Source organism: Mercenaria mercenaria, unplaced genomic scaffold (assembly GCF_021730395.1).
Source record: "Mercenaria mercenaria strain notata unplaced genomic scaffold, MADL_Memer_1 contig_3933, whole genome shotgun sequence".
Classification (NCBI taxonomy): Eukaryota; Metazoa; Mollusca; class Bivalvia; order Venerida; family Veneridae; genus Mercenaria; species Mercenaria mercenaria.
The window spans coordinates 569-26,347 of record NW_026462121.1 but is presented as its reverse complement, the minus strand read 5'-3'; the positions used below and the strand labels follow the sequence as shown (position 1 = coordinate 26,347).

General features: G+C 34.0%; 1 protein-coding gene across 1 annotated transcript; it reads left to right on the top strand.

Annotated features, from left to right (window-relative positions):
• Positions 1–8,787: 8,787 nt before the first annotated feature.
• LOC128553547 (uncharacterized) lies at positions 8,788–19,557 on the top strand (the record flags this gene model as incomplete). The annotated part of the gene is made up of 6 exons (XM_053534730.1): positions 8,788–9,005; positions 10,458–10,541; positions 16,206–16,241; positions 16,575–16,619; positions 18,514–18,606; positions 19,237–19,557. Coding segments are annotated over exons 2-6 (539 nt in total), but the record flags the coding sequence as incomplete, so codon positions are not given.
• Positions 19,558–25,779: the final 6,222 nt, after the last annotated feature.

Sequence of the window (25,779 nt, the reverse complement as noted above, 5' to 3'; positions counted from 1 at the left end):
GGACGTAGTGTTGTTATATTTTTGGTACTTTTCGATCATTGAGAACATTCATTTTCACTGTAAAAGAATTCCGCTTAAGCCGGTGCTAGGACACATAAGGGAAACTGCACATTTTATTACATCTCCATAAACAGAAAAAAATGAAACAGACTGTGCTATTGTGCCTTTTCTTATTACGTTAACAAGTTTTTAATCTAATCTCATGAAAAAGTTAGTTTGTTCTTATATAAAAGTAATTACTGTGTCCACTTTCTGTCTATATCTATATATCTGTAGAATTTTGCCATTTCACACATTTTCACGTTACATTTTGTCATATAAAACGCTGTGTTACATTGTAAGTAATATGCACTACAATCAAAATCGAAATGGTTGTATTATTTTTTTAAATACATGCATTTAAAATAAAAAAATTAAATATTTTTTAAATAAGCTTTATTACTTTGACATGAATTTGTAAATTTCTAAAAAGGTTTTATGTGTACGTTTTAGATAACAAAAGAATAAGTACGTTCCCCTACCCAACCTTTTGTATGCCAGATCCAGATTCTTTTAGAGTGGTATTCTCGTTGCAAAGCATTAGTACACCACATATTACTCTACGTGAAATTTTTATGTGGTTTAATACATTAATATTCAACAGAGATTATTCACGGAAAGTCATTAAGGTAAACTGTGATTTTACTGCTTTTTGTTTTGCTGGATGCTGGTTCAAAACTTAACACATCCTGGGCCAAAGAATCAACTAAAAATGTGACAACTCCCTCGTGAACAGCTCGTTGGATTTTTATCAAACATAGTCTGTAGTATTTCTGTAGGGTCATCTCCCAGAATTACTACAATTGGTATGACAAGACCTTTCTAGAGGACACAATATCTAAAAAAAATGAAAATTCTTAAAACGAAGTCTCCTCGTGAACCGCTTAATGGATTTTAATTTAACACATCCTTAAGGTCCTCTCCCATTTTTAATGAGTGAGCTTTGTCCTTTTTATTGGTAACTGGAGCTAAAATAACAATACCTTCAAACCATTTCTCCCCATGAACTGCTTGATGGATATTTATCAAACTTTGGCTGTAGCATCATTGTACGGTCTTCTCCAAGATTTGTTCAAGTGGTGGTCTATGCTCGTATTAAGGGGCCAGTTGAACTAAATATGAAAATATCTTTGAACAACTTCTTATGAATTGCAGGATGCAGATGACTAGTTTAAAGAACCTTTGGAAACAACCCAGGCCTATTTCAATTACTTGTGTGTAAATTCCACACAGTTTATAGACCTAGGACGAATATAGTGTTTATACTGTTTGTAATCTGTCACATAACAATGCCTTCTCCCTTTATCTGATTTACGTATAAAACATTTGTGCACAGCATATCTTCAAAACAATTAAAAGAGCTTGATAGAAATTTAACATTGATAGATAGTACTGGGAGGACTTGTACCACAAAAGACCCGTAACTCAGCTTTATTTACTTTTTGAAATAACTCCATTAGATATACCTGTTATCCGCAAGTAATTGTAAACTTCTCCAAGTGAATCAGAGGTGGAGGACGGATGATTTTAGACACAATGTTTGTTACCAAAATCGTCACACAGAATAAACCCCACGCCCGGGGATCGTGTTCAAGACCACGCGTTCTGTAGTACCATTATGTTAGAATACTCATTATATGAGTATGTTATGACCCTTTTTATACTTAAGAACATCGAATTTTTTTTTATATATTTTACTCTACTGTACTGTAATAATGAGAACAAAAGCTTTTAAACTATGCACACGCATCATTATTAGGTTTGCCAGGAACCATAACTCCTGCAATAATTTATATCAGGTCGATTGTGAAGGAAGTTCTACAACTTATATAAATCACTCTCGACACCTCTGAGAGAAGAAATCATTTTCCCTTTTTATGCTTAGCGCCAAGCAAGGGAGCTACAGGAACCATTTTTCATGTCTTTGGTATGACGCGGCCGGGGGTCGTGCCCACGTGCCCACGACCTCCCGCCCTAGAAGCGGACGCTCTACCACCAGGCTATTGAATTTTCTAATTAAAACTTGTGTTTACGGTCTACTTTACTTGAATACTATATGGGTCATTGCTTTAAAATGTATCATTATTAGCTATGAATGCAGGCCAAGAACATAAATTTTGTCGGAAATGAGACCTTATTTTTACTAAGAAAATTGGAATTTTTTTGTAGGCTCACTTTCCTTGAATACTGTAATAGTTGCGCTTTATTAATGTCTTGCCTAAAGCAAGCATAAGTGCGAGAGGAATTTTATTTTCATTGCATACAAAAGAATACATTGTTGGAAAGTGGACATGTCAAGAACGACATCTCCACCACCATGTATAGATTTTGAATCAACTGCGATTATTTTACTCATACACGGGCTACCATATTTACTTGAAACTTTTGAAAGGAATTATTTATTTTATATTGTAATATCCGCTTTAATGATGTCAATTGTTATTTACAATATGATTTAATTTGTGGTAAAGTTTCATTAGGTCTATATTACTCAGAAGCGCGTAGCAGTTCTTTGCGTATTTGGTGTAACTTTTTTCGCAGTCATTTGTTCGACTTATTACCAGATACATCTGCTATATTATAAAATCTGTAAAATCTGTAAAAAGATAAGCATTAAAGTATTTGGGCAGATCTCTTCTGGCCTTTAATATTCACAACGACAACTCTAAAATTTATAATTGATAATTGATCGGTTTATGATAATTTCTGCATTTTTTAAGATACACACAAGATATATGGATGCAGATGATGCCTAAGACAGGCCAAGGATGCTCAAAAGGTATAGGGTCGTTTAAAGCATATTTTCTCGATCTTTTTATACATTTGGGACAATAAGACATTGTAAACAGCATCTCTTCTCTAACAACATTGAACGAATCCATTTTCTCTGGTATTCTTCAGTGAATTAAGAAAGCAAATTTCTAGTGTTTATTTACTGAATGACATTTCAGTCATAAGCGGTGGTTTCTTTTTATCTGCCTTATACAGTTTTGTGCAAAATGTAACAATATAAAATTTAAGTATTACATTTAAAAGAAATATCAAAGCACATTTAATGGGAATTCCGGTAGTTTTTTATGCGCATGTTTCTGCGCGGCCGACACCATCTATGGAAAACTGAAGTGAAGTCAACATTTCTTGAAACATGTTACAGACAAACTTAAATATGAGAAATCTTAAATAAAATAATCTTTTTAATAAGTTTTATTAGTAATCAAATGTTGATTATGTTGTATTGACATGAATCATGCCTGACATGTATCTTGCCATTTTCGTGGCTGTATTTTGACAGCGCACGTTAGTACAAAGACAGTTCTGTTTATATAATGTTAGACATTTAAGTTAACTTTGTATTATTGATAAGACAAAATCCCCTTTCAGATTATTCAGTATTCATTTATAGAAAGAATTGTTTTTATTTGTTCATTGTTTTCAGCACAAATTTTCCTAACATATATGTGAATTTGAAAACATTCTATGAAAGCAAAAAAAACCCAAAAAAAAACAAAAACAAAAACTATACAACATACTGGTACTACAAAATAGCCAGTTATTATAATTAGATTGTTCACCGCATTTTTAACAGTTTATATTAGTTAGCATCTCTTGCAATGTTAGTGAAATTGTTCAAGGAAGACAACTAATTCAGACACTAAACGGTAGTCTTGTATATTTCTAAAAGAAGCATTACATATTTAGATCTATCTACAACCAGTTAATGTACATTGTTTTGCACTGAACAAAAGTGTTACTTGACTATTCAAACTTTTCTTTGTCCAAATGAATCCAGTTTGTTTTCGAGCACTTGCAAAAAAGTATCATTCTGTTGCCTTTTCGTATATTATAGGCTGAACACCACTAAATCCAGCTGTTCTTTATTTCATATAAAATCCACTCACTTCATAACGGTGTTTCGACATTTTCTAGCATATCAGATTTTCAGACACTTATATTCCCATAAAGAACTAGATCGCTACTTTAGAAAAACAAAAAGAAAAGGGGGTGTTAACTTTTATATAAGAAAACTACAGTTCGTTAAATACAACCCGCTGAATTTACTACTTTTCGCTTCTTTCAATTTCTCTTTTCGTGACATTAAATTCTTACGCCGCCATTTTTGTCTAGCATGCGATAGGAACATGCCGATTTCATTAGAATGCAAAGTGATACATACTGAAACGCGGTAGGGTAAAAGTAAGCACGTTGCTGCCGTGAAAATGCACTAGGAAAGGAAAAAGATTAGTACTATTTATATTTGGACTACTTGTGACTAGACCTGCGGAGGCTTACATTCTATTTGGTAGTGATCAGCCTATAAGAGAAATATTTTGTTTGATTTTTCCATGAATTTGCATTCATTCTCAAGGTACACCTATTTCACAATGATTCTGCTTTGTTTTGGTGCAAAATATTGAGAAAATATAGAGAAATGACAATTCATTACAGGTCACCCCCATCCCAAAAATATGCAGAATTTAGCCCTGTGCAAGCAATATTTCAATTAATTTTACCTTATTCGTGGAATTTACATTTAACATCCATTTAATCGTAACGATGTTTGTCATTTTCATTCAGAAACATGCTAATTTCAATAATATTTAGACAACTGAAGAGCTAAAATGCGAGAAAAGACATTTACTAGGTCCTAAAACGAACCAAAATAGTGCCACCTGGTCGAAAATTCGATCTAAATTCCAAAAAACACAAGAAATTTAAGCGTTTTCAGCCATTTGTTACCGTTTTACATATAAAGAATAGATTAATGGCATTTCCATTCATTTTTGAGGGGTTTCAGAAAATAACATGTATTGCCCCTTATAGGCTGAACACCACTAAATCCAGCTGTTCTTTATTTCATATAAAATCCACTCACTTCATAACGGTGTTTCGACATTTTCTAGCATATCAGATTTTCAGACACTTATATTCCCATAAAGAACTAGATCGCTACTTTAGAAAAACAAAAAGGAAAGGGGGTGTTAACTTTTATATAAGAAAACTACAGTTCGTTAAATACAACCCGCTGAATTTACTACTTTTCGCTTCTTTCAATTTCTCTTTTCGTGACATTAAATTCTTACGCCGCCATTTTTGTCTAGCATGCGATAGGAACATGCCGATTTCATTAGAATGCAAAGTGATACATACTGAAACGCGGTAGGGTAAAAGTAAGCACGTTGCTGCCGTGAAAATGCACTAGGAAAGGAAAAAAGATTAGTACTATTTATATTTGGACTACTTGTGACTAGACCTGCGGAGGCTTACATTCTATTTGGTAGTGATCAGCCTATTAGGGTTTCACCTGGCGGGGATAACTTTTATTTACACGGTCTTGTGACTCTGGAACATGGTGGGGATAAAAGTGAGGTAAATCGGTTTAAACTCCCCAGTGGTGGTTTTGCTACTGACCGTCCCAAGGCGGTGCCCATTGTGTTCCTGTATTTGTTTGTTTTGTGTTTATTTTGTGTCTGAGTGTGTGTGGTGTGCGAGTGTTTTTCCTTGTTTTTTTGGATCTCTTGTCTAAAATGCTCGTTCTATCCGAAATACTAACACCATAATAGTATCTTGATGCCTTTTTGAAGATCTGGTGCAATAACTGCACGAACAACCCTCGGAACTTAAAAGTATAGACTTAATATAGTCAGCCAATCTTTGGCGGATCTTTATAACATACTCGTAACCTTAGTACTTTTCCTGAGTTTCCATCTACATTGTATAGCCATATGCACTAAAATTCCAAAAGTTTTAACATTTAGGTGATCGTTTTAATGCATGCCCACTTTTAATCTATGTAATTCTCTGTAACAGACGTTTTGAAATCACATCAATGTATCCATGGTCTTTAATATATCCCTGGCTATTTCTTGCGATTCCTTCGCTCTGTCTGATGACTTAAACATGTTCCATATTATGCCATCTGTTGAAAAGCTTTCTCACTTCATTTATTACACAAGGTGACGTAGAACCAGCCCTATAGCTCCTCACCCAAGGGCGTCCGACAGTCTGTCTTGCATGTCGAAGAGTTACCGCAATGTTATGTGTAAAATATAAAATAAACTGTAACTTTCCAAGTATATATCAAAGCCGAAAATATTACGTAACTAATACATCTTTGAACTTGTTGACACCAAACCAGGCAACACAGCTTTCACGAAAGAACAGGCAAACATATAACTGAAATGACAAAACAGATTTTTTTATTATATCAATAATTATACTTTTTCTACATTTTATATAATGAGCTACTTCATTGTATATTAGCGAGGGTAGAAAAGGGGAAGGAACACCTAGCAACACGTTGATAGATATGGAATCAATAATCTAACCACTCAGCACTTACTTTTGCTTAATCAGAAAAATTATCAAAACGACATGGCAGTTTGACATTTAAGAAAATGCCTTAAAAATGGAGGCAACCAGTTAATTTTGTTTGTTTGTTTTGGGTTTAACACCGTTTCTTAACAGTATTTCAGTCATGTAACGGCGGGCAGGTAACCTAACCAGTGTTCCTGGATTCTGTACCAGTACAAACCTGTTCTCTGTAAGTAATGCCAACTTCCCCAGATGAATCAGAGGCGGAGGACTAATGATTTCAGACACAATGTCGTTTATCAAATAGTCACGGAGAACATACGCCCTGCCCGAGGATCGAACTCGCGACCCCACGATCCGTAGACCAACGCTCTCCCTACTGAGCTAAGCGGGTGGGATGCAGCTAGTTAAGTGTTTATTACTTTTTTATCACATGCAATGAAAATAAATCAGTCCAAGTGTCAAAAAATCCTTCGTGAACTAGCAATTTGAACATAAATTTAGTTATTTTGCACAGCATTTTGCAAGAACTTGACAGAAATATCAAAACATTCTATTTTCGTTTTATTTTTAATAATAAATTGTAATTCTCATTGGAGAGCAGCACTTTTTTCATAAAAAGCAGTTGATTTCCTTATCACTTTGGGCTTGAAAAGTATCTCAAGATACTCAATATATCATATATTCGAAACGTCTAGAATTTTCTAAATCCGGTAACAATTATTCATAAAAATCATAAAAAGCAGGATTACACAATTTCAAATAAATCTTTACGGGGGACAATGATATGACTGGTCTAAGACTTGTTAGGGATATTGCCAAACGAATACTAATAGAGTGATGGCAATTCCTGAAATCAGAACATTAAATTAAAGAAAGATCATTGCCTTACTAGTCGCATCCTGCGGATGATATAGCCTTTCGCCAGAACCATAAGCAATAATGTTGATGGAGAGTTATGGTCTTTACAGCTTAAAAAATATTATCATAAATAATGAAACTATGAGAATAAGAACATTAACAACAACAACAGCAACAACAACAACAATAATAGTACAAGCATGAAATAATTACCGTAGTTTTATGCAGCCATAGCTTCCAACGAAAATGGCAGAATTCCAAAGCTAATACAAAACTACCGACATTTTGCTTAATTTTCTTTAAATAATACAAAGGTATCGGCTCACGACGTGTAAATATTTTACAAGAAAACAAGGTATATCACAGTATGTTAACATAAACTAGAACGTTTTTTACATTTCCACATAATTTTTGGATGACGTCTATTTGATTATGTAGCATGCCGTCCTATTTTCCTGTGTGATACAATTTTGTATGACGCCAGTTATGTCAACAATCGAGTAGATTTAGGTAAGCGTAGCATAAATTATGACCAATGGTAGAACCTTTGTCAACAAGACAAGAATCAGTTCTGGCGTGTCGTCTTAATAATTTTCGAGATGCCACGATATTACACAATATGTCGAGATAATCTATCTTGACATGTCCGTCATTTTCACGTCAACTCGGGGGTCAATTAACGCTTCCATACATCTATGACCTTTCCTCAAAATCTAACTATCTAGGTACCCGACTTTGGTCGGATTCAGAGTAAATATATATGTAGGATATATTTAAATTTCCTTGCCAAGCGGGTACAAACGAAGTCGAAAACCTTTCAGATAATTATATTTATTTATTTATTTTGTTGGATTTAACGTCACACCGACACATGATAGGTCTTATGGCGACTTTCCAGCTTTTAATGGTGGAGGAAGACCCCAGGTGCCCCTTCGTGCATTATTTCATCACGAGCGGGCACCTGGGTAGAACCACCGACCTTCCGTAAGCCAGCTGGATGGCTTCATCACATGAAGAATTCAACGCCCCGAGTGAGGCTCGAACCCACATCGATGAGGGGCAAGTGATTTGAAGTCAGCGACCTTAACCACTCGGCCACGGAGGCCCCTTCAGATAATTATAAGAATGGTTAAAATAGTGATATCTTAATCTTGTATGACCCAGTAGGGTTACACGAGTGCTGCACAACGTACCCCGTATTAACCAGGACCTATACCTCTACGTAATTTGTCAGTAACTAAGTCGAAATTTCGAGATACGATTTAGCTAGTTACTCAAAATCTAATCTTTGTAAGTCGAATTTCGACCTAGTATTAAGATATTTCGAGTTACTATTTCGAAATTTGTAGTTAAGAACAATATTTCATAAAGTGTGTATTGTTACAAAAATCATGGAAATCTTTGACTAATCGTTTCGTGACAAAATACAGAAGAGAATTCAGTGTAGCTTTGAAGGGCCACAAACCCGGTATATATTAATACACGATATTGTACAAAAAGATAACTCTGACATGTAAAGTATCACTTGTTAATTACGAACTGCGTAGTATGAACTTAGAGATGTGAAATGTAAAGTATGAAATAAGAAATATGATTTGTAGATAAGAACTGTGAGGTCACCACTGCGTTTTCGTACGTTTGATATTTTATCTGATACTTAGATAAATATACCTTTTATCTGAAACGACATTAGCCGAATATATACTGTTTACTTTCTGTTTCGGGTTACGTTTAAGGATATAATAATTATTGGCCATGTGTTATATTGGTACTACGGACAGGAACAACAACAGGTAAGAATACTAAACTATCTCATTTTTAATTACCTTTTTCAAGTCAATGGTCTTCAAGTTTGGCAATAATTTGAGTCTACTTCGGTTTAGATACAACCAATATTGAAAATATGCTAAATATTTCATACTGAAGAATTCATTTGGTAGCAAATGTATCAAATGCATTTAAAATATAACGTTTAGCTTATCAGTATGCCCAGTGTAATAATGTTATTACCCTAAGTCCGTCATACACCAACAATTTGACTGATAACACCCTGAAAGTCATAATGTTTCCTTATATCACGATAACTCGTTCAATATGTTTAAATTAATAGCACGAGATTGATTTTGTTAATCTTTGATCAATTACTAGATTACCGGATAAAGTAACAGAACAAAACATATATCTAACAAACAATTCAGGGACAATATGTACTCTCTGATCTTTATGGCACTTATGTCGGATGTTTGTATAAGTCATGTCAGGTTAAATCGGGGTCATTATGTCAAATCAAGACACACAAGAGGCTACATTTTCTATCTTACTTTAATGAAATTCAGTCATATTGTTTGTCTATTTAACATAAAGGTCAAGTTTTTACTGGATAATTTTAAATCATTAGCTAAAACTAAGTCGATATTTTAAATTTAGAAACACACTGTTTACACATTAAAGGCATCATTTTCTGTCTGATATTCATGAAACTTAGTATTAATGTTTACTTTTGTAAGTTTGAAAATGGGTCAATTATGTTCAACTTTAAGGCCATTAGATCAAATCTTACATAACTTAATAAACCCTTGAGTTTGATGTGCCTTGTTGATGCATAAATTAAAGTTGACACTGTGTCATTTCGGGTAAAAACTATGTTATGCAAGCGGGTTTTATGTATTTCTTTAATGTCAAACTCAACCGGAATTTTTAATGGTGTTTGATTATATAGATTTTACAACATAGGTACGTTTTTAACACCTTGCGTATCCTGAATTTGCGTTACTAATGATAATACTGAGTTGACCAGTGCTATGAAAGAATGAGAGTACTATAATTTCCGTGTCTAGATTGCCGAAATCATATGGGTTTGATATGGCAGAATATGTGGAGTCTATGCGTATTGAGGTGGAGGAGCGTAAGCTAACAAACCCAATAATTGACTTTTAGTGACCATTTACTTACATTTAGTGACCATTTACTTGCCTTATCTTACATGGAAATCTACTGAACGCTGCAGAAATATAGTGACCATGTGATTACATGTTGACCAATGGAAATTTTAGAATCTTGTGATAAGTTAACAAAAAAAAAATAAAAACATTTAAAGTGTTCGTATGCAATTTAGACGCCACTGTAATTAGATGTTGCCAAACAAATGTTATTATTTATTCTTTCTTTAATTTTGGATGTTTATTATCATAAAATCGAGATGCAGATTTTTTTGTTAACATAATTAAAGTTTTTTTTTTCTTCAGCATTTAAGTTGTTAGACATCTGTCATAAAGACCCGAGAGTATGGATGTGAGTAACAGTAATGACGACAAAAAGACCATGGTTGAGTAAGTATATTGTAATATTTCATATCGTTCAACATGAGATTGATGGAACAGAAACTAAGTAAAACTAATTTATATTGAACCTGTTTATGTTTCTTTCAAACCTTAATTTTCTCCCCCAAAGAATGATTCTTTCGAATTTTATGAAATGAAAAGGCTAATATCACTTACCTTAGGCTATATATGTGTGTATGTTCGAGTTTAACGTCTTTTTCAACATTTTTTCAGTCATATAAACGACGGTGTCTACTTGTAGCAATGAGCACAATGCCCAACTTTATAGTGCTGCCTCACTGGAATATCACGCCGTAGACACGTGACATGATACCCCACCCAGTCACATTATACTGACACCGGGCTGACCAGTCCTAGCACTACCCTCTGAATGCTGAGCGCCAAGCGGACGTACGCCCAAACAGGAATATCGGGCCATTTTTTTAAAGGGCCAAATCCCTTTTGTAAAACGGCCCTATATAACCATTTGGGCCCCTTATTTGTCCATCCCTACTGAATAAAGGGCCATATGGTTAGCCAAATGGCCCTTACATATCTCAGACAACTTTACGGCCCCCTATTATGGACAAAGTGTCCATACGATGTACGTCAAAGTTTGGACAAAGTGTTCAGGGGCCAAAATTTGTGACATACCTGATTATCCCCCCGCCCCTGAGGCCCCTAGATTCCAAAAATGAAACTTACATGGCCGAAAATGGCCCCTTGACTATAAATGTACGTCTAAAATTGCCCCGAAGTCCCGTTTGGCAGCACGAGGAAGCTACTAGTACCATTTTTAAGTCTTTAGTTTAAGCTATATAACGTTACTTATATAATGCAATAGTGGTTTCTAATAGTTGGTCCTATGCTGCAGCCTATAAAGAGCTTCAGACTCTTTCCCAACGTTACTTCTTCTCTACGTTGATATAACTTTTGTCTGTGTCACTCCAGTCTGTGACGATAAGGTATCTGTGGGTAATAACAATTTATTGTCGCCAATATGGGCCATTCCTCCAGAAGAATATCAGTCAAAGACTATCAATGGCAGTTTTGAAGGATAATGTGAAATACAGTATATGTTCCAATAACAAAATTCAGTAGACTTAAGCATTGTCTTGAGTTCAAGTACCTTAGTCCAAGTACCTTATAATGATAATGTTATTCATTTCTTCATACTGACATTGCAGTCACATACTTCGCTAGGTATACCACATCTGCGGCAGAGAGAAGATACAAAAAAATCTATATAATACAAGTCCAAAAGAAACTCTTTCCCAGGAGATAGGTCAAAATACACCTAAAAACTGGATGTAACATGCATGTTGTACCACAGAAAACTAGTCTCGATTTTTCCCTACTGCCAGTAATAAATAAGTTACAATATAATCTATTTATAGTAAAACTAAAGAGACATAATTCTTAAAACAAGGGTGCCTCATAGTGGTGAACATGTGTGCTAAGTTACATCAAAATCCCTCCATGCATGAAGAAGAAATGATCCGGACAAAGTCATTCTTGTATTTGGCCTGAATGTGTGACCTCACCTTAGACCTAGAGACCAGTTTCTTGCGCATGACACGTCGTCTCATCATGGGAAACATTTATGCCAAGTAATTTTAAAATCCCTTGATGTATGAGTTCTGGACCGGACAGGAAAAAGTCTCTATTGACCTTGACCTTCAATTGTGACCTTGACCTTTGAGCTAGAGGTCCGTCTTATCATGGGGAACATTTGTGTCAACTAATTTTAAAATCCCTTTATGGATGGCAGAATTATGGACCGGACAGGGAAAAAAATGCCCTGTTGACATTTGACCTCCAATTGTGACCTTGACCTTTGAGCCAGGGGTCCAGGATTTCTGCATGACACGTCGTCTTATCATGGTTAACATATGTGCCAAGTGAGGCTAAAATCCCATGATGAATGACAGAGTTATGGACCGGACACAAAATTGCGGACGGACGGACAGAAAGACGGAATGGCGGACGGACGGAAAAGCGCATTCCTATAGTCCCCAAAACTGGTTTTCAACCAGTAGGGGACTAATAATGTAATACTTAAACTCATTAAGAATGTTTCAAAATGAGGTATTATTCACATCCGTATGATAGTCCGTGTGAAGGTAAAGGTAAGGTTTCTTGTTTAACGTGGTTAGCCGACAAAAGTCCCCACCTGGAATGGATAGAACAACTTATTTCCAGCCGAGCCCACGGTAGGCGTCATATTTACCCCCAAAGCTTCCAGTCTAGGCCGATACTGCTGGAAACAGTACCAATCTAAGTAAATCACCCAGCACTGAACACTAGTCGGGATATCAGACGAGACCGGGAATCGCACCCGGACCGCTGGCGTCGTAGTCCAACTTGCTAATCACTGCGCCACTGACTCCCTGTATATGTAACAGTACTTACTGTACATACATTATCTGTGCAATAATTAAAAAATTGAAACGTTGTTATTTAGATTTCCTTGACTTGTTTATTTACTTTAAAGTATAATATCATGAGTAATTTTATTAAGTACATGATAGTTCCTACAAGGTTTTCACGTATTGCTAAGTGGTTTACACTACTACGTTGCTAATCGTTTTTCAAAATGACAAACATTGAACGTTTCATGTCAAAATTTACTAATGATGATTATTAATCGTTGTTAATTAAACTGAACACCATGTAGCATATTTGCAACAAAATATTTCAGAATGTGTCATACGTGTGTTTTATCCGATCTTACTCAAATTTATATAATAAAACCTTTTAAACGTTCACAGAAATTGCTTGAAATTAACATTCTTTGACGAATTAGTATAGTAGAATTAAAGTTGTTCCTTAGTTAAAATTTCATTTTAATTTTAATTGTTATGAAGTTTATTATATTATAATTTTAAAAGACTTTTGATTTACGTTATTTAAATACTTATCTAATAATTACGTTACTACAAACTGTAATGGTTTGCATAAAATTAAGTACATAGATGTTCAATGTAAACAATTCATTGAAATTTAAACAAAAACTAATAAGATGTGAGATAGCTATTATACATGATTTTTATTGATACCTAGTGAATTTGACTGAATTTATTACTTCTCTAAAAGTTTATATTTTTAATAATATTCTAACTCTGTTTCAGAATGAGTTTGTTTGTAAGAATTTAGTTTAGTTTATGTGGATGTTCATAATAATATTTGATAAGTAAAAGAATATAATGAATAAATAATGTGTACAGTATATTCAATAGATAAATGGCCTTTCAGTTTTGACATAAATTTTAATAATCTCATAAGCTTTGACATAAATTTTAATAATCTCATAATTGTTTTCTGTTTACCTTAAAGAGACTGACCCACGCATTTAGGCGAAAAATAACTTCTCTCAAAAATATATAACTGTTAGTATTCTGAAAGTGACCAGTGGTACAAACTTATTAACAAAGAGTTTTACAAATAACCAAACATAGTGTGCAGAAGGTAGTAAACCTCTGCAACGCTTTTGAAAAAATGCGGATAATTTAAATTCTTCTTGCATTTTCACCAATATATAACTTTTATTATCACCCACTTTTCAGTGTCACATATACATTCTACGTCATATGAACTTGTTGAAAATTTTCACCCAAACTGTGGGTGAGTAGCTTTAAACTTATGACATTGTTTTGCATCTTATTATGAAGCATTCTGTATTATTTCATATTTATTTATTATCCTCCCGGAGAATGCTCCGCGTCACTTCTAACCTTAGGAACTATGACAATGAAGAGACTCACCATTTCGATAGTATACATACAACCTTTTTTGTCAGTTATTTTATATTTTTTACTATAAACACTATGTTGTGAAAAACATATGATTCATGAAATATTGCAAGAAAGTGAGTATATTGTGTCATAAATATTCAATGTTTTAAGTAACTTATTATTATAGTTCCAAAAATACATTCAGTATGTTTCAATATCGTTAGAAGTCCTATCAATATCTTCATGAAAGTTCTGAACAATATTTTGTATATATCTTTCTTTTCCAAAATATTTCAGAACAATCCCAATTACTTTGGAATGATTAAGTAAATATTTTATCATATTGATGATAATATTCAAGAAATGATCTTTTCATCAAACTCTGTTGAAAATCGTAGTTTTCCTAACAAATTTAAGATAAAAACATTCGTCTACAATTGCAGACAAGGGTTTGCCGGTTTATAAAAAGAACGGAATTCCCGTCAGCGAGCATCTTGCAAATAGCACGTGATAGAGAGAGAAAATAACACCAAATATGATTTTCAATAGAGCGTACACGTATAGTTATCGCACAATATTATGACGTTTTGAAATATAAACAAACAAACCAATAACATAAATTGAAGTCAGTACACACTTAGCACGTTTACTATGCAGTCAGTGATTTCGTTAGACGAGCGGTTACGGTATTCTTTTATACTTTTTCATCGTGAATTCGATTCCCAGACCCTTAAGACTGTAATAAATTTCTTTTCTTTTCAATACGATTCAATGAAGACAAAACGAGAAAGAAATCTAATTCTAACAATTTTTATTGTTCACTAAAATTATATAGGTCTAAATTGACACGTAATTATGTTTAAATACACTCTACCTTTAATATAATCTATTTTTTTAAGCTTTCCTGTGATATTTTTAAGCGTACGGGTTAGTTTTATAAGTTTTATCACAATATTACACTTCAGTTTAACAAAAGCATTGCCCGGCCATAATTTCATGATCGATTGATATAAAGATATTACTAATTAGTAACAATTTTATATGAAAATAAGAAACAAAACAATATAGTAGAAACCGGAGAAAAACAAACTTACACAAAGTATGTACTGTAATGCAGACTGAAAAAAATGGGGAATCTAATTCCCGACGAAAAGTTATAATACGAATACCGTAACCGCACGGCCGACGAGGAATCACTGACTAAATCGTAAAGTTAGTGTATTGACTTAATCTTATGTTATTGTTTTGTTTTCACTTCTAAACGCCAAAACTGATGTGCGTTACCTATAGTTCGGTTTTGAGATCAGCGATGTTTTTGTTAAATAATAGAACGGTCCATTGTTTAGGTAATATTATTCAGTACGATAGTGGTTACCTAATAAGACAAAGTAAATCATACTGATTTTCCTAATCGGTAGACGCGTGCCTACGTGATGACAGCGTCTAAAAAAAACTGTCGCGTTTCGTCCTATAGTCATCAATGTTTACGAAAATGAAGCGTTGCAACGGTTTGTAAAAGTTCAAGAGAAAAACTGCAAAAACTCGAATGTTCCCGTAATTCATGTTTCATGTAAATATATGAAACAGTGGCTGCATTTTGCCTTTCGGTGATCAATTATTTTAAAAATCACTATTCACAATGTGTGGGTTAGTCGCTTTAAGTGTATGTATGTATGTTTGTATGTATATATCTCTCTTAATACCATGTCATCTCCGACACCCAAGCCCGTTACCCCAAAACCATCCCAACCATCGCTTCACTAGTGACGTGTGTCAATATGTTAACACTTGCATGCTTTACAATATTTCACATAATTTATAATTTCATTATTTCAGATGTGACACGCTGCTGTATGAAAACACTCTCGCGCAAGAGGGTTAATGAATAACCAGCTTATATGTTCTATCTTAAAGAAGTTTATTTTGCTATATTTTACAGCTTTTCCATAGAAGCCTTAGAAGCTGAATGTGACAGGTACTTTCAAAACATTCTCTTTTTAGATAATGATACATTTATTTGATTTGAAAGAATCCTGAACGTTGAACAATTTCGTAAAATAAATATGTACTTCCTTTTAATAGTTTTCTTTTCACGGCTACAAGAACATATCTGACTGTGAAGTGGTAGTTAAATACACAGATATGATAACGTTTTGGCAAATTTTGAAATACATGTACCAAAAAGCGAAAGGCTATTGTTCAAACCAAATGCTTACTACACATTTTTTTCAAGTTTTATAAAAACAAAATCTGTGAACGTTACAAGTCATGATGACCTTTTGCAAATATTCGCCTTTCGATATTTCAGTTTTGCTGAAAACCTGAAAAATGAGTTACGGAAAGCACACACTAGGTAAGATTAGCATTAGCTATAACTCGCTTTAAAAATCAAAATGCGTAACATTCTTCCTTCTTTAATCGTATATAGGTAGATATGCACGTTCTTCTAAAAATTTAGTATATGAATTTAAATAAAAATTGTTTTCAAAACCACATTTATATAAAGACAAGACTAAATAAAACAGCCAGAGAAAGTGATTGGGCCATGTGCTCGATTTCTTTCTGGACTGATCTGAAAACATGGCCCTTAAGCAGGTCTTTATTTTTCATGATGAACATTTTGACATTTTCAAGTCACCATGTGACCTAATTTTGTATCCATATGACGCAAAACCCAACAAAGTAAGATAATTATGATATTATGTTGTATATCTACACTGTGGACTTTAATAAAATTCCCACAGGGTAAATTTACCTGCTTTTTTACTGTGTTTATCAATTATAAAACCGAACCGTCAATTTGATCTACTGTAAAATACATGTTTAACTTATATGTTATCTTAAGAAAGATATTTCAGTTTTGTGTTTTATGTGTTAACACAAGAACCTGATCTTACTGTAATAATTTTCAAAGGGTAAAAGTTATAGAACAAGAGTTATCAGCTAAGGAGGAGCGCTTTGAAACAAAGAGAAGACTGATAAAATATTTTATAACGAAAAAGTCATGGTTTTAATAGAAAGTCTATTATGCTATGTTACTTCTTTAAAGAATGAGGTATTGCGACTGAACTTGATTTGTAGGAAACTTGCATAAAAAATGAATTTGCATTATGAAAAGCGTTCGTCAATTGAATATTCCTTCAGTTAGGGTTGAGGTATTGTGACGAAACCATATGCAGTTTCCATGGGAACAAAATGTCTGTCGCATTTAACGTTGGTTATTTTGGGCAAGGTAACAGTCATGGTTACTGAAAATACCTTTGCTCGTGTACACGTAAAACAAGACTGGTACATAATGTAGCTCGAGACAATGGTTTAGCTTCGCATATTGTATTGTTTCAATGTCAATGTCGTTGAAACATGTACTACATAGAAAAACATGAAGATATGAGGTAAGCAGTAACACGGAAAACAAATTACCGATAACTTTTGCTTGTCTTCTTGATCAGTTATTTTAGTGACTTACTTCTGAATGTTCTTTCACTGTTTCCCAAGTAAGATGGATGGCGGTGGAATTAATTACATCGTGCTATTGCATCTTATAGAGCTTTAAAAAGTTTTTTTTACATTTTTATCTGTAGTACACTTTACAATTCTAAGACAACACTAGATGTTTTGCCAATATCTTTCAAAAATTATCAATAGATACTATTTATATACATAATACCGTTTGCCATATCTACAAGTTACATGATGTCAAAATTATAGCAAAATAAGATTATAATATAATATGATTAGTTTATCGTTATACCTCAACCCGTTTTTGTTTCTCCTTATAAATGCATTAACGAAAGTACTCGCTCATACATCTATGGTCAGTTTTGAAAGAATGAATAAAACGTTTGCCTACGTTTGATATGTTATCATTTAGAACATTTAGTTATTTTGTTATTTTTCATGTCAGACATATAAACAAAATTATTCCATGAGAATATGGAGGTTTTCACAATGGTTATGAAAATTATGCGAGTAGCTTAGACTGATACAACAGAAAGTGTGCTGACAAAACAGCAGGGCTACATGATATTTTATGATAAGATGTTTCTGATGAAATGAAATTTATTTCTTTAAAAAAATGAAATTGTTAATGTGTCTCTGTGACCTTTAAAAATTGGTCGTAACATTAAAATTATATGAATGCAAAATTTCAGAAATTTGCTTTAGTTAACGTTTAGGGTATTGGCAAAAAGACTTGTTTAATGTACATTATTCGTATAAAGCAGGTTTGATGTATTCTGAATTTCTAGGTTTAATTCTCTGTCAATTGAAACGAAACTACTACAGGAAGAAAATGTACAACTGAAAAATGAAATTAAGCAATCAAAAGAAAACTATTCCAGGTAAGTATTTACTGCAAATTAATATATCTTGAGGAAACATTTCATTGAATCAATGAGTTAATAATTTATTTCTTAGAGCAAAACCAAAATAAAATTTGCAATTTATTTTCTTTCTTTTGAAGTTGATGAAGAATATAGTCGTTTCCGAAAAAATAATTTATACTGACTATCACTATCAGTATAAATGTTACGGAAGATCGGTGGTTCTACCCAGGTGCCCGCTCGTGATGAAATAATGCACAGATGGGCACACGGGGTCTTCCTCCTCCATTAAAAGCTGGAAAGTCGCCATATGACCTATCATGTGTCGGTGCGACGTTAAATCTTAAAAAAGTATAAATGTAAATTCTAACAATTGTTACGGGAAGAAACTGTGTTAAAACATTTAAATAACAAAACAAAAGGAGAAAAGCTTTAGTTAAGATATTTAGATAAGTAAACCTATCCGTTGAGCAAGGCATAAATGAAGCATTCCTAAAAAGTTCGCGCTTTATTTTTATTTACAATTAATATAGATGTTCCACATAAACAAGCAATGAACTGTTTATCAAGTCGACATTTAACATATCATTGGGATTAAGTAACATGATAAACCTTCAGTCATTAACCTGCTATTATCTTTTATTTCAGGGAACGCTGCTATCTTATGAACATGAATGAAGACAACAAAAAGCACATTGAAAGTCTAAATGATAATATCAAATCAATGAACACCAAACTTAAAGAGCTTAATTGTGAACATAACAAAGAAAGTGAACAGCTCAAGTTTGACTTAAATGAGGCCACGCATTCTCTCACAACTAAGTGCAATGAAGACAGGATTCGGAAACAAGAAATCGAATATAAAATGCATAAAATGGAAGAGGAGAATGTTAAATATTGTGAAAGGGTAAAGAATTTGAAAGCTGAGGTTACAACACTGAAATCAAGTATGAATAAACTACAGACACGGTACGTATCACAGTTTATGATAATTTGTATGTGTATGTATTTATTCTTCCCGTTAAATTCTAAGCCGCCCGTATGTGATATTATCTCGCCTACTACAAGTTTCTTGCATTTCTGTTGGTCAAGAGACGTCACGTGCCGAAAAGATATGTTCAATATCCTATAAGTAATTTGATTAAAACAAAATGGCCGCAGCATAGCTGGCGTAGTTGAATCAGGTCGGATTATAGTGGCTCATGCTAAAATATCTTTTTTTCCGAGAGTACATTTAGTGTTTTCTTATCGTTTTGTCCTTTAGTGTAAGTAACAAAAACTTAACTTAAAAAAGAGGAAACAAACGAACAATAATCCTGTATAGGTGGTTATGTGGCTATTCTGTTGAGTTCGTGTTTATGCTATACTATCGTAAAGCAAAGGATTTAACCTACTCGTAACCCGGCAGTTTGTTGCAGGATCTTTACTATAAATACAAGATAAAGGATTAATCAAGACATAGGATGAAACCAAAATTTTCAAGACATTTCTGACATCGTGACATCTGATGATTTTCAAAAGGATAGAAGTGATGTTTTTTTTTATAAAAAGAACCAGTTCATAACCTAATAGTGAATATTTCAAATGTTCAAGACAATGGTGTAAGATAAATTACTGCTTTTTCAATATGCAGGGTACCTATTCACCGAACTGCGCATTTTAGGTGAGAAATGTACGATTGAAATGGGTTAGTACACTTTCCCGTTCATGAACATGGTTCTTATAGAATACCTAGGGGTATGGTATAACATGTACAAGGGCATTTTCTTTCTGTTCTGGTGCCAGTGCTTCCGCCTCGCCGCTATCCGCCGTGTATTAACCAGTTGATAGGAACGAAAATAATATTACAAGTTTAGTATGATTTGGATTTACCAGTAGCTGTATGTCTGTTCTGTAAGTCTTCTTGCACTAAATTTAAAGATTTTCGGGCAAATTTATGTACAACCCAACAAAAACTGTCATTGAACTAACAAATCACAAACAACAATATATTGCCAGGCATGTAAACAAATAATCCATTTTCTCATTCAGTGCACATGCAGCAGTTAATTGTACCCCCGAACAACAAAGTTGTAAGGGGGGAAACTGGTTTCAGGTTGTCTGTCCGTCCGTACGTCCGTCTGTCCGTGCCCGCGAAATGATGGTTAAGGAGGTAGGTTACCTTGTTACAAGGGTAAATTCAAATTAGTTGAACCGCAGCATCTTCTTGTATTTCGTGTAATATGAAGTTTTAACAGCTAAAATCTCAGTTTCGTTTGTCTCTGTCCCTTCAAGTTCAATTTTTATCCAGGTTTGAAGAACATGACCCTCCAAAGGTATTTCATATTGAAAGAAGAAGGAAAATACGGATATTTAACACTTTTCAGTGTATTTCAGTTTCATTGATATTCGTAGAAGTCCGCATAATCTATAATTTTACTAGTATGCACGTTAGCTTTCTAATATAAGCTTAAAATGTATATGTCGCGGGGCTCGTGTTTCCATGGTAACGCATTTTCTCTCATTTTTAAACAACTATGTATAAAAATAGGGGTTTTCGACGGCTTCAGTGCCATTCTGTTAATGGCCAACAAGGAATATTTGGGTAATATTATTAGCAACATACCAAGCACTATACATGGTACCCTATTTTTCTTAATGTTTAAAGTAACCATGGCAACAGAGATGTTTAAAATGGCTTATATCTTGCTTTTTGTAGTAATTTCTTATAAAATAATATTGAATAAGATTATCTTTCTAGTTGATGTAACTTTAAAGCATATTAATTCTAACGTAAGTTATATTTTCGTGTTATCTGCATTTATTCAAACAAATTTCTAAGCTTAGAATACTTACAGCAGTACCCCTCGTCTGGCATTTTTCATGGAAAAATCGTTCAGCATGCTATTATTATTCTCATGGATATTGTTGAAATGAAAATAAAAAGCCGAAGTTGTGTTTCTTAAATAGACTAGTGTCGACGCTTTTGAATTTTACATTTAGATACATAGGTCACGGGCTTCGTTTCCATGGTAACATCAATTCAATTCAAGAAACCACAATTTTCTACTGAAATTTGAACAATTTTAGATCTTAGTTTTAGTATATAAGTAACAAATTATCAACGGAACCTGAAAAATAGGTATTACAAATCAAACTGCTAGATTTTGTATTTGAAAATGGCCGTAACAAGTAACCTCTCACCCAACTATATTCCAAATAACATTGGTTACCATCATCCATTTTCTTACATTCCGCATAACATTTCAATATAACTACATAAAAGAAGCAAAATATTGATTATTATTCAGAGCAAAAGATTCATAAAGAATATTTCAGCAAATAATAGTTATTTGAAAATAGTTTGAATGAAGAAAATGCACAGAATTGCGTACTTTCAAGATAAAAGCTATTTATTTTGCGCGGTAACTGACACGTAACGTCATGACGTCAGTGACGTCATTTTAAGGCAACATTGTTTTGAAGCGTTTCTGCGGCAATTTATTCATTATTTCTGCATTATTAAACCATAAAGTGTCAGATCGAAGACAGGTCTATGATTTGTTTTCAGAAGAATGAATATACAAACACATTTAGTTTGTCGTAAACGTCGTCGTAAATCGTCACGTTAGCTTCCGGTTGGACATGCGCACATACAAATATAAAGGTAACCTACCTCCTTAAGTGACTGCATAACGGTACTTTCTCTTTGATGTCATTCATTCCGTTCTGTTTATGTGACCTTTTTCTTTTTATGTGACTGTTAGAACAATAGAGAGAACAATGGGGGTGTCACATAAATACCGTTTCGTTAGAACGTCCGTCTGTCCGTCCGTAGACACAATCTTGTGCGCACCATCTCTCCTCATCCCCTTGACACAATTTAATGAAACTTCACACAAGTGATCAGTAACAACAGTGGTTGTGCATGGGGCATGTAAGGTTGTTTCAGAAAAAAATTGCAGAGTTATGGGACTTTGTTTTTTGTTACTATAATATATATACATAGACACAATCTTGTGCGCACCATCTCTCCTCATCCCCTTGACACAATTTAATGAAACTTCACACAAGTATTCAGTAATAACAGTAGTTGTACATGGGGCATGTAAGGTTCTTTCAGAAAAATGTTTTGCAGAGTTACGGGACTTTGTTTTTTGTATCTATACTGTCTATATAAATAGACACAATCTTGTGCGCACCATCTCTCCTCAGCCCCTTGACACAATTTAATGAAACTTCACACAAGTGATCAGTAACAACAGTAGTTGTTCATGGGGCATGTTAGGTTCTTTCAAAAGAAATGCAGAGTTATGGGACTTTGTTTTGCATTAACATACTATGTACATACAGTCTACATATGCAATCTTGTGCGCGCCTAATCTTCCGAACCCTTGCACTCAATTTAATGAAACTTCACACAAGTGATCAGTACCAACCCTAGTGGTGCATGGTGCATGTTACGTTCTTTTAGATAAATATTCTGCAGAGTTATGGGACTTTGTTTCTTGTTAACATACTATGTACATACAGTCAGCATATGCAATCTTGTCCGCGCCTAATCTTCCGAACCGTTGCACACAATTTAATGAAACTTCACATAAGTGATCAGTACCAACCCTAGTTGTGCATGGTTCATGTTACGTTCTTTTAGATAAATATTCTGCATAGTTATGGGACTTTGTTTTTTGTTACTATACCTTATACATACAGTCTATATACATACAGTCCACATAATTATGCAATCTTGTGTGCGTCAGATTGCAATGTACTGTGTCAGTGCATGCGGGGGATACATTCATCACCTTTAGTGATAGCTCTAGTTCTATAAATAAACGTCGGACTTCAATATTTTACGATTTTGACATTTCATATAGTCCGGCGTTTTATCGAAATTATAAATTTCCCTTTAGAGCGTTCCCCGAAATATCTTGAGGAAGGTTTTACAGGTTCGCGGTGGAAGTGACTGAAAAGTGATAACTAAATACCAGAAATGGACAAAGAAACCTATTTTACACACCAATTGAACATACTGACTTACTGAAAATATTGAAGATCTGTCCACACTCTCAAAGTGAAATTTACATCCATGCACTTTGGCAACACAACATGAAACTGTCAAATCTTCTTTTTTATGAAGAATGATTTTAGACGAAAAACTAGTCTCACGGTCGGCTTTGAAAAAAAAATGCGGTCGGTTACTAACGTATTGTCTATGTAGTATGCATATGTTAATAATCAATGGTTGTAACCAGCATTTATTGGTTTTAATTGAAAGGCTAGTCCACGTGTATTCGGCGGTACCCATGCGTTAAATAATGGCCGCAGATTTTTCACTAGTGCCGTAGGCTAAACGTATTTTTCGTCTATAGGTTACATTCTACCAATTCAATTCCTTACTTATTTCATATTAACAACAAAACATTCAGACCTCATTTTCAGCACTTTAGAGCATTTCAATGATATGAAAACCATATATGGTCATTTAGTATAACATGTCTTCTTATCAAAAATAGAAAAAATATTGACATGTTATGTTGTATATAAGAAAAATAATCTGTTCTGAGAAACATCACCCTCTAAAAATGCCCCCATGAAAACAGCCGCTTAGCAATTACGCGTAGGTGGACATTTTTCGCAAAGAATAAAACTTATTCCAGGAAATTCACAATGAAAATGGTCTAGGTCTTTTTTCAATACAATATGCAATAAAAATAAGCCAAAAATTTAACTGTCACCTTCTCATGCCACTCATTACACCAGATTTCATCCATAGCATGGTGCTACATTTTGGACTACTTCACATGTAACACTGAGTAGTCACTTCCGGTTTGGTGCAATCCGTCCTCCAAGCATGTATAATTGATTCTATATTTTTATTCAGTATTCAATTTGTATTGTTCATGATATTTCATTAAATTACGCTAGAAAAATCTGTGTAATGTGTCAGGGAAGTGGTTGGAGGTGCAGTTTTAGTTACGGTAAACCAATATATCACTACACATAATCCTGTTATCCTAAACACTGACTATTGCAGCCCGCCCGCTTAGCTCAGTAGGTAAGAGCGTTGGTCTACGGATCGCGGTGTCGTGAGTTCGATCCTCGGGCGGGGCGTATGTTCTCCGTGACTATTTGATAAACGACATTGTGTCTGAAATCATTAGTCCTCCACCTCTGATTTATGTGGGGAAATTGGCAGTTACTTGCGGAGAACAGGTTTGTACTGGTATAGAATCCAGGAACACTGGATAGGTTAACTGCCCGCCGTTACATGACTGAAATACTGTTGAAAAACGGCGTTAAACCCAAAACAAAAAAAAAGACTATTGCAATCTTAAAAAATGCCATTATTGTCAAATGACATTCTTTTAGGACAAATTTTGGTCCACTAATACAGCTATGGTAACCCTCTTGTATAGGAGAATGACAAACAACCATTTACATGACTGTAAAATTCTTATTTCAAATTCATTTCAAAAAGTTCTTGACCAGAATTTTATCCATAACACAAACACTCTTGGTTAAAATTCAAGAAATCCAATTTAATTTACCTAACTCCTAACAGTATTGGGCTTTTGTTTTTGTTTTTTGAATATGATTAAGGCTAATTTCTTAGTTCGATAGGGATCGTATTTTCGGCATTTGAGAAAGTAGTTGCAATGTATGTGAAAGACAATAGAAGGGAGGGGAGATAAGCAACATATGCTTCTCCATGCCTTTGAATATTTGTTCAAACTTTACAGGCAGAACATTAGATAACCATACACATTATTGATTTCTGTTCAAATATTTGCAAAAATTGTGATAAATGCCAATGAAAAAATAAAATAAAATTATATACATAATTTTATCACTAATATCACATTCTACCGTGGTCCAGTGGTTAGGGTGCGTGAGGTCCGCAGCTAGAATCTCGTCAGATGCTACTTTTTTGCTTTTGCTTGAGGCCCAATAATAAATTTTGTTACGACAGCGTGTCTAAATTCGTTTTACTTTGACTTTTTTGAAATTATTGTTCGAATGCATTGTCAATATGTGAAAATAAATCCCTTTGCAATCCTCTAATTTTGCGTATCAAATTTACGCATCGAATGATACACTACTGACCGGGTCAACGTGTATAGCCAGTGTATTCTTACTGCCGTATTTATTCAACTGAAAGTGGTAACGGAATTACATTGTTGTTGGATTTAACAATTTATGTTTGTGTAA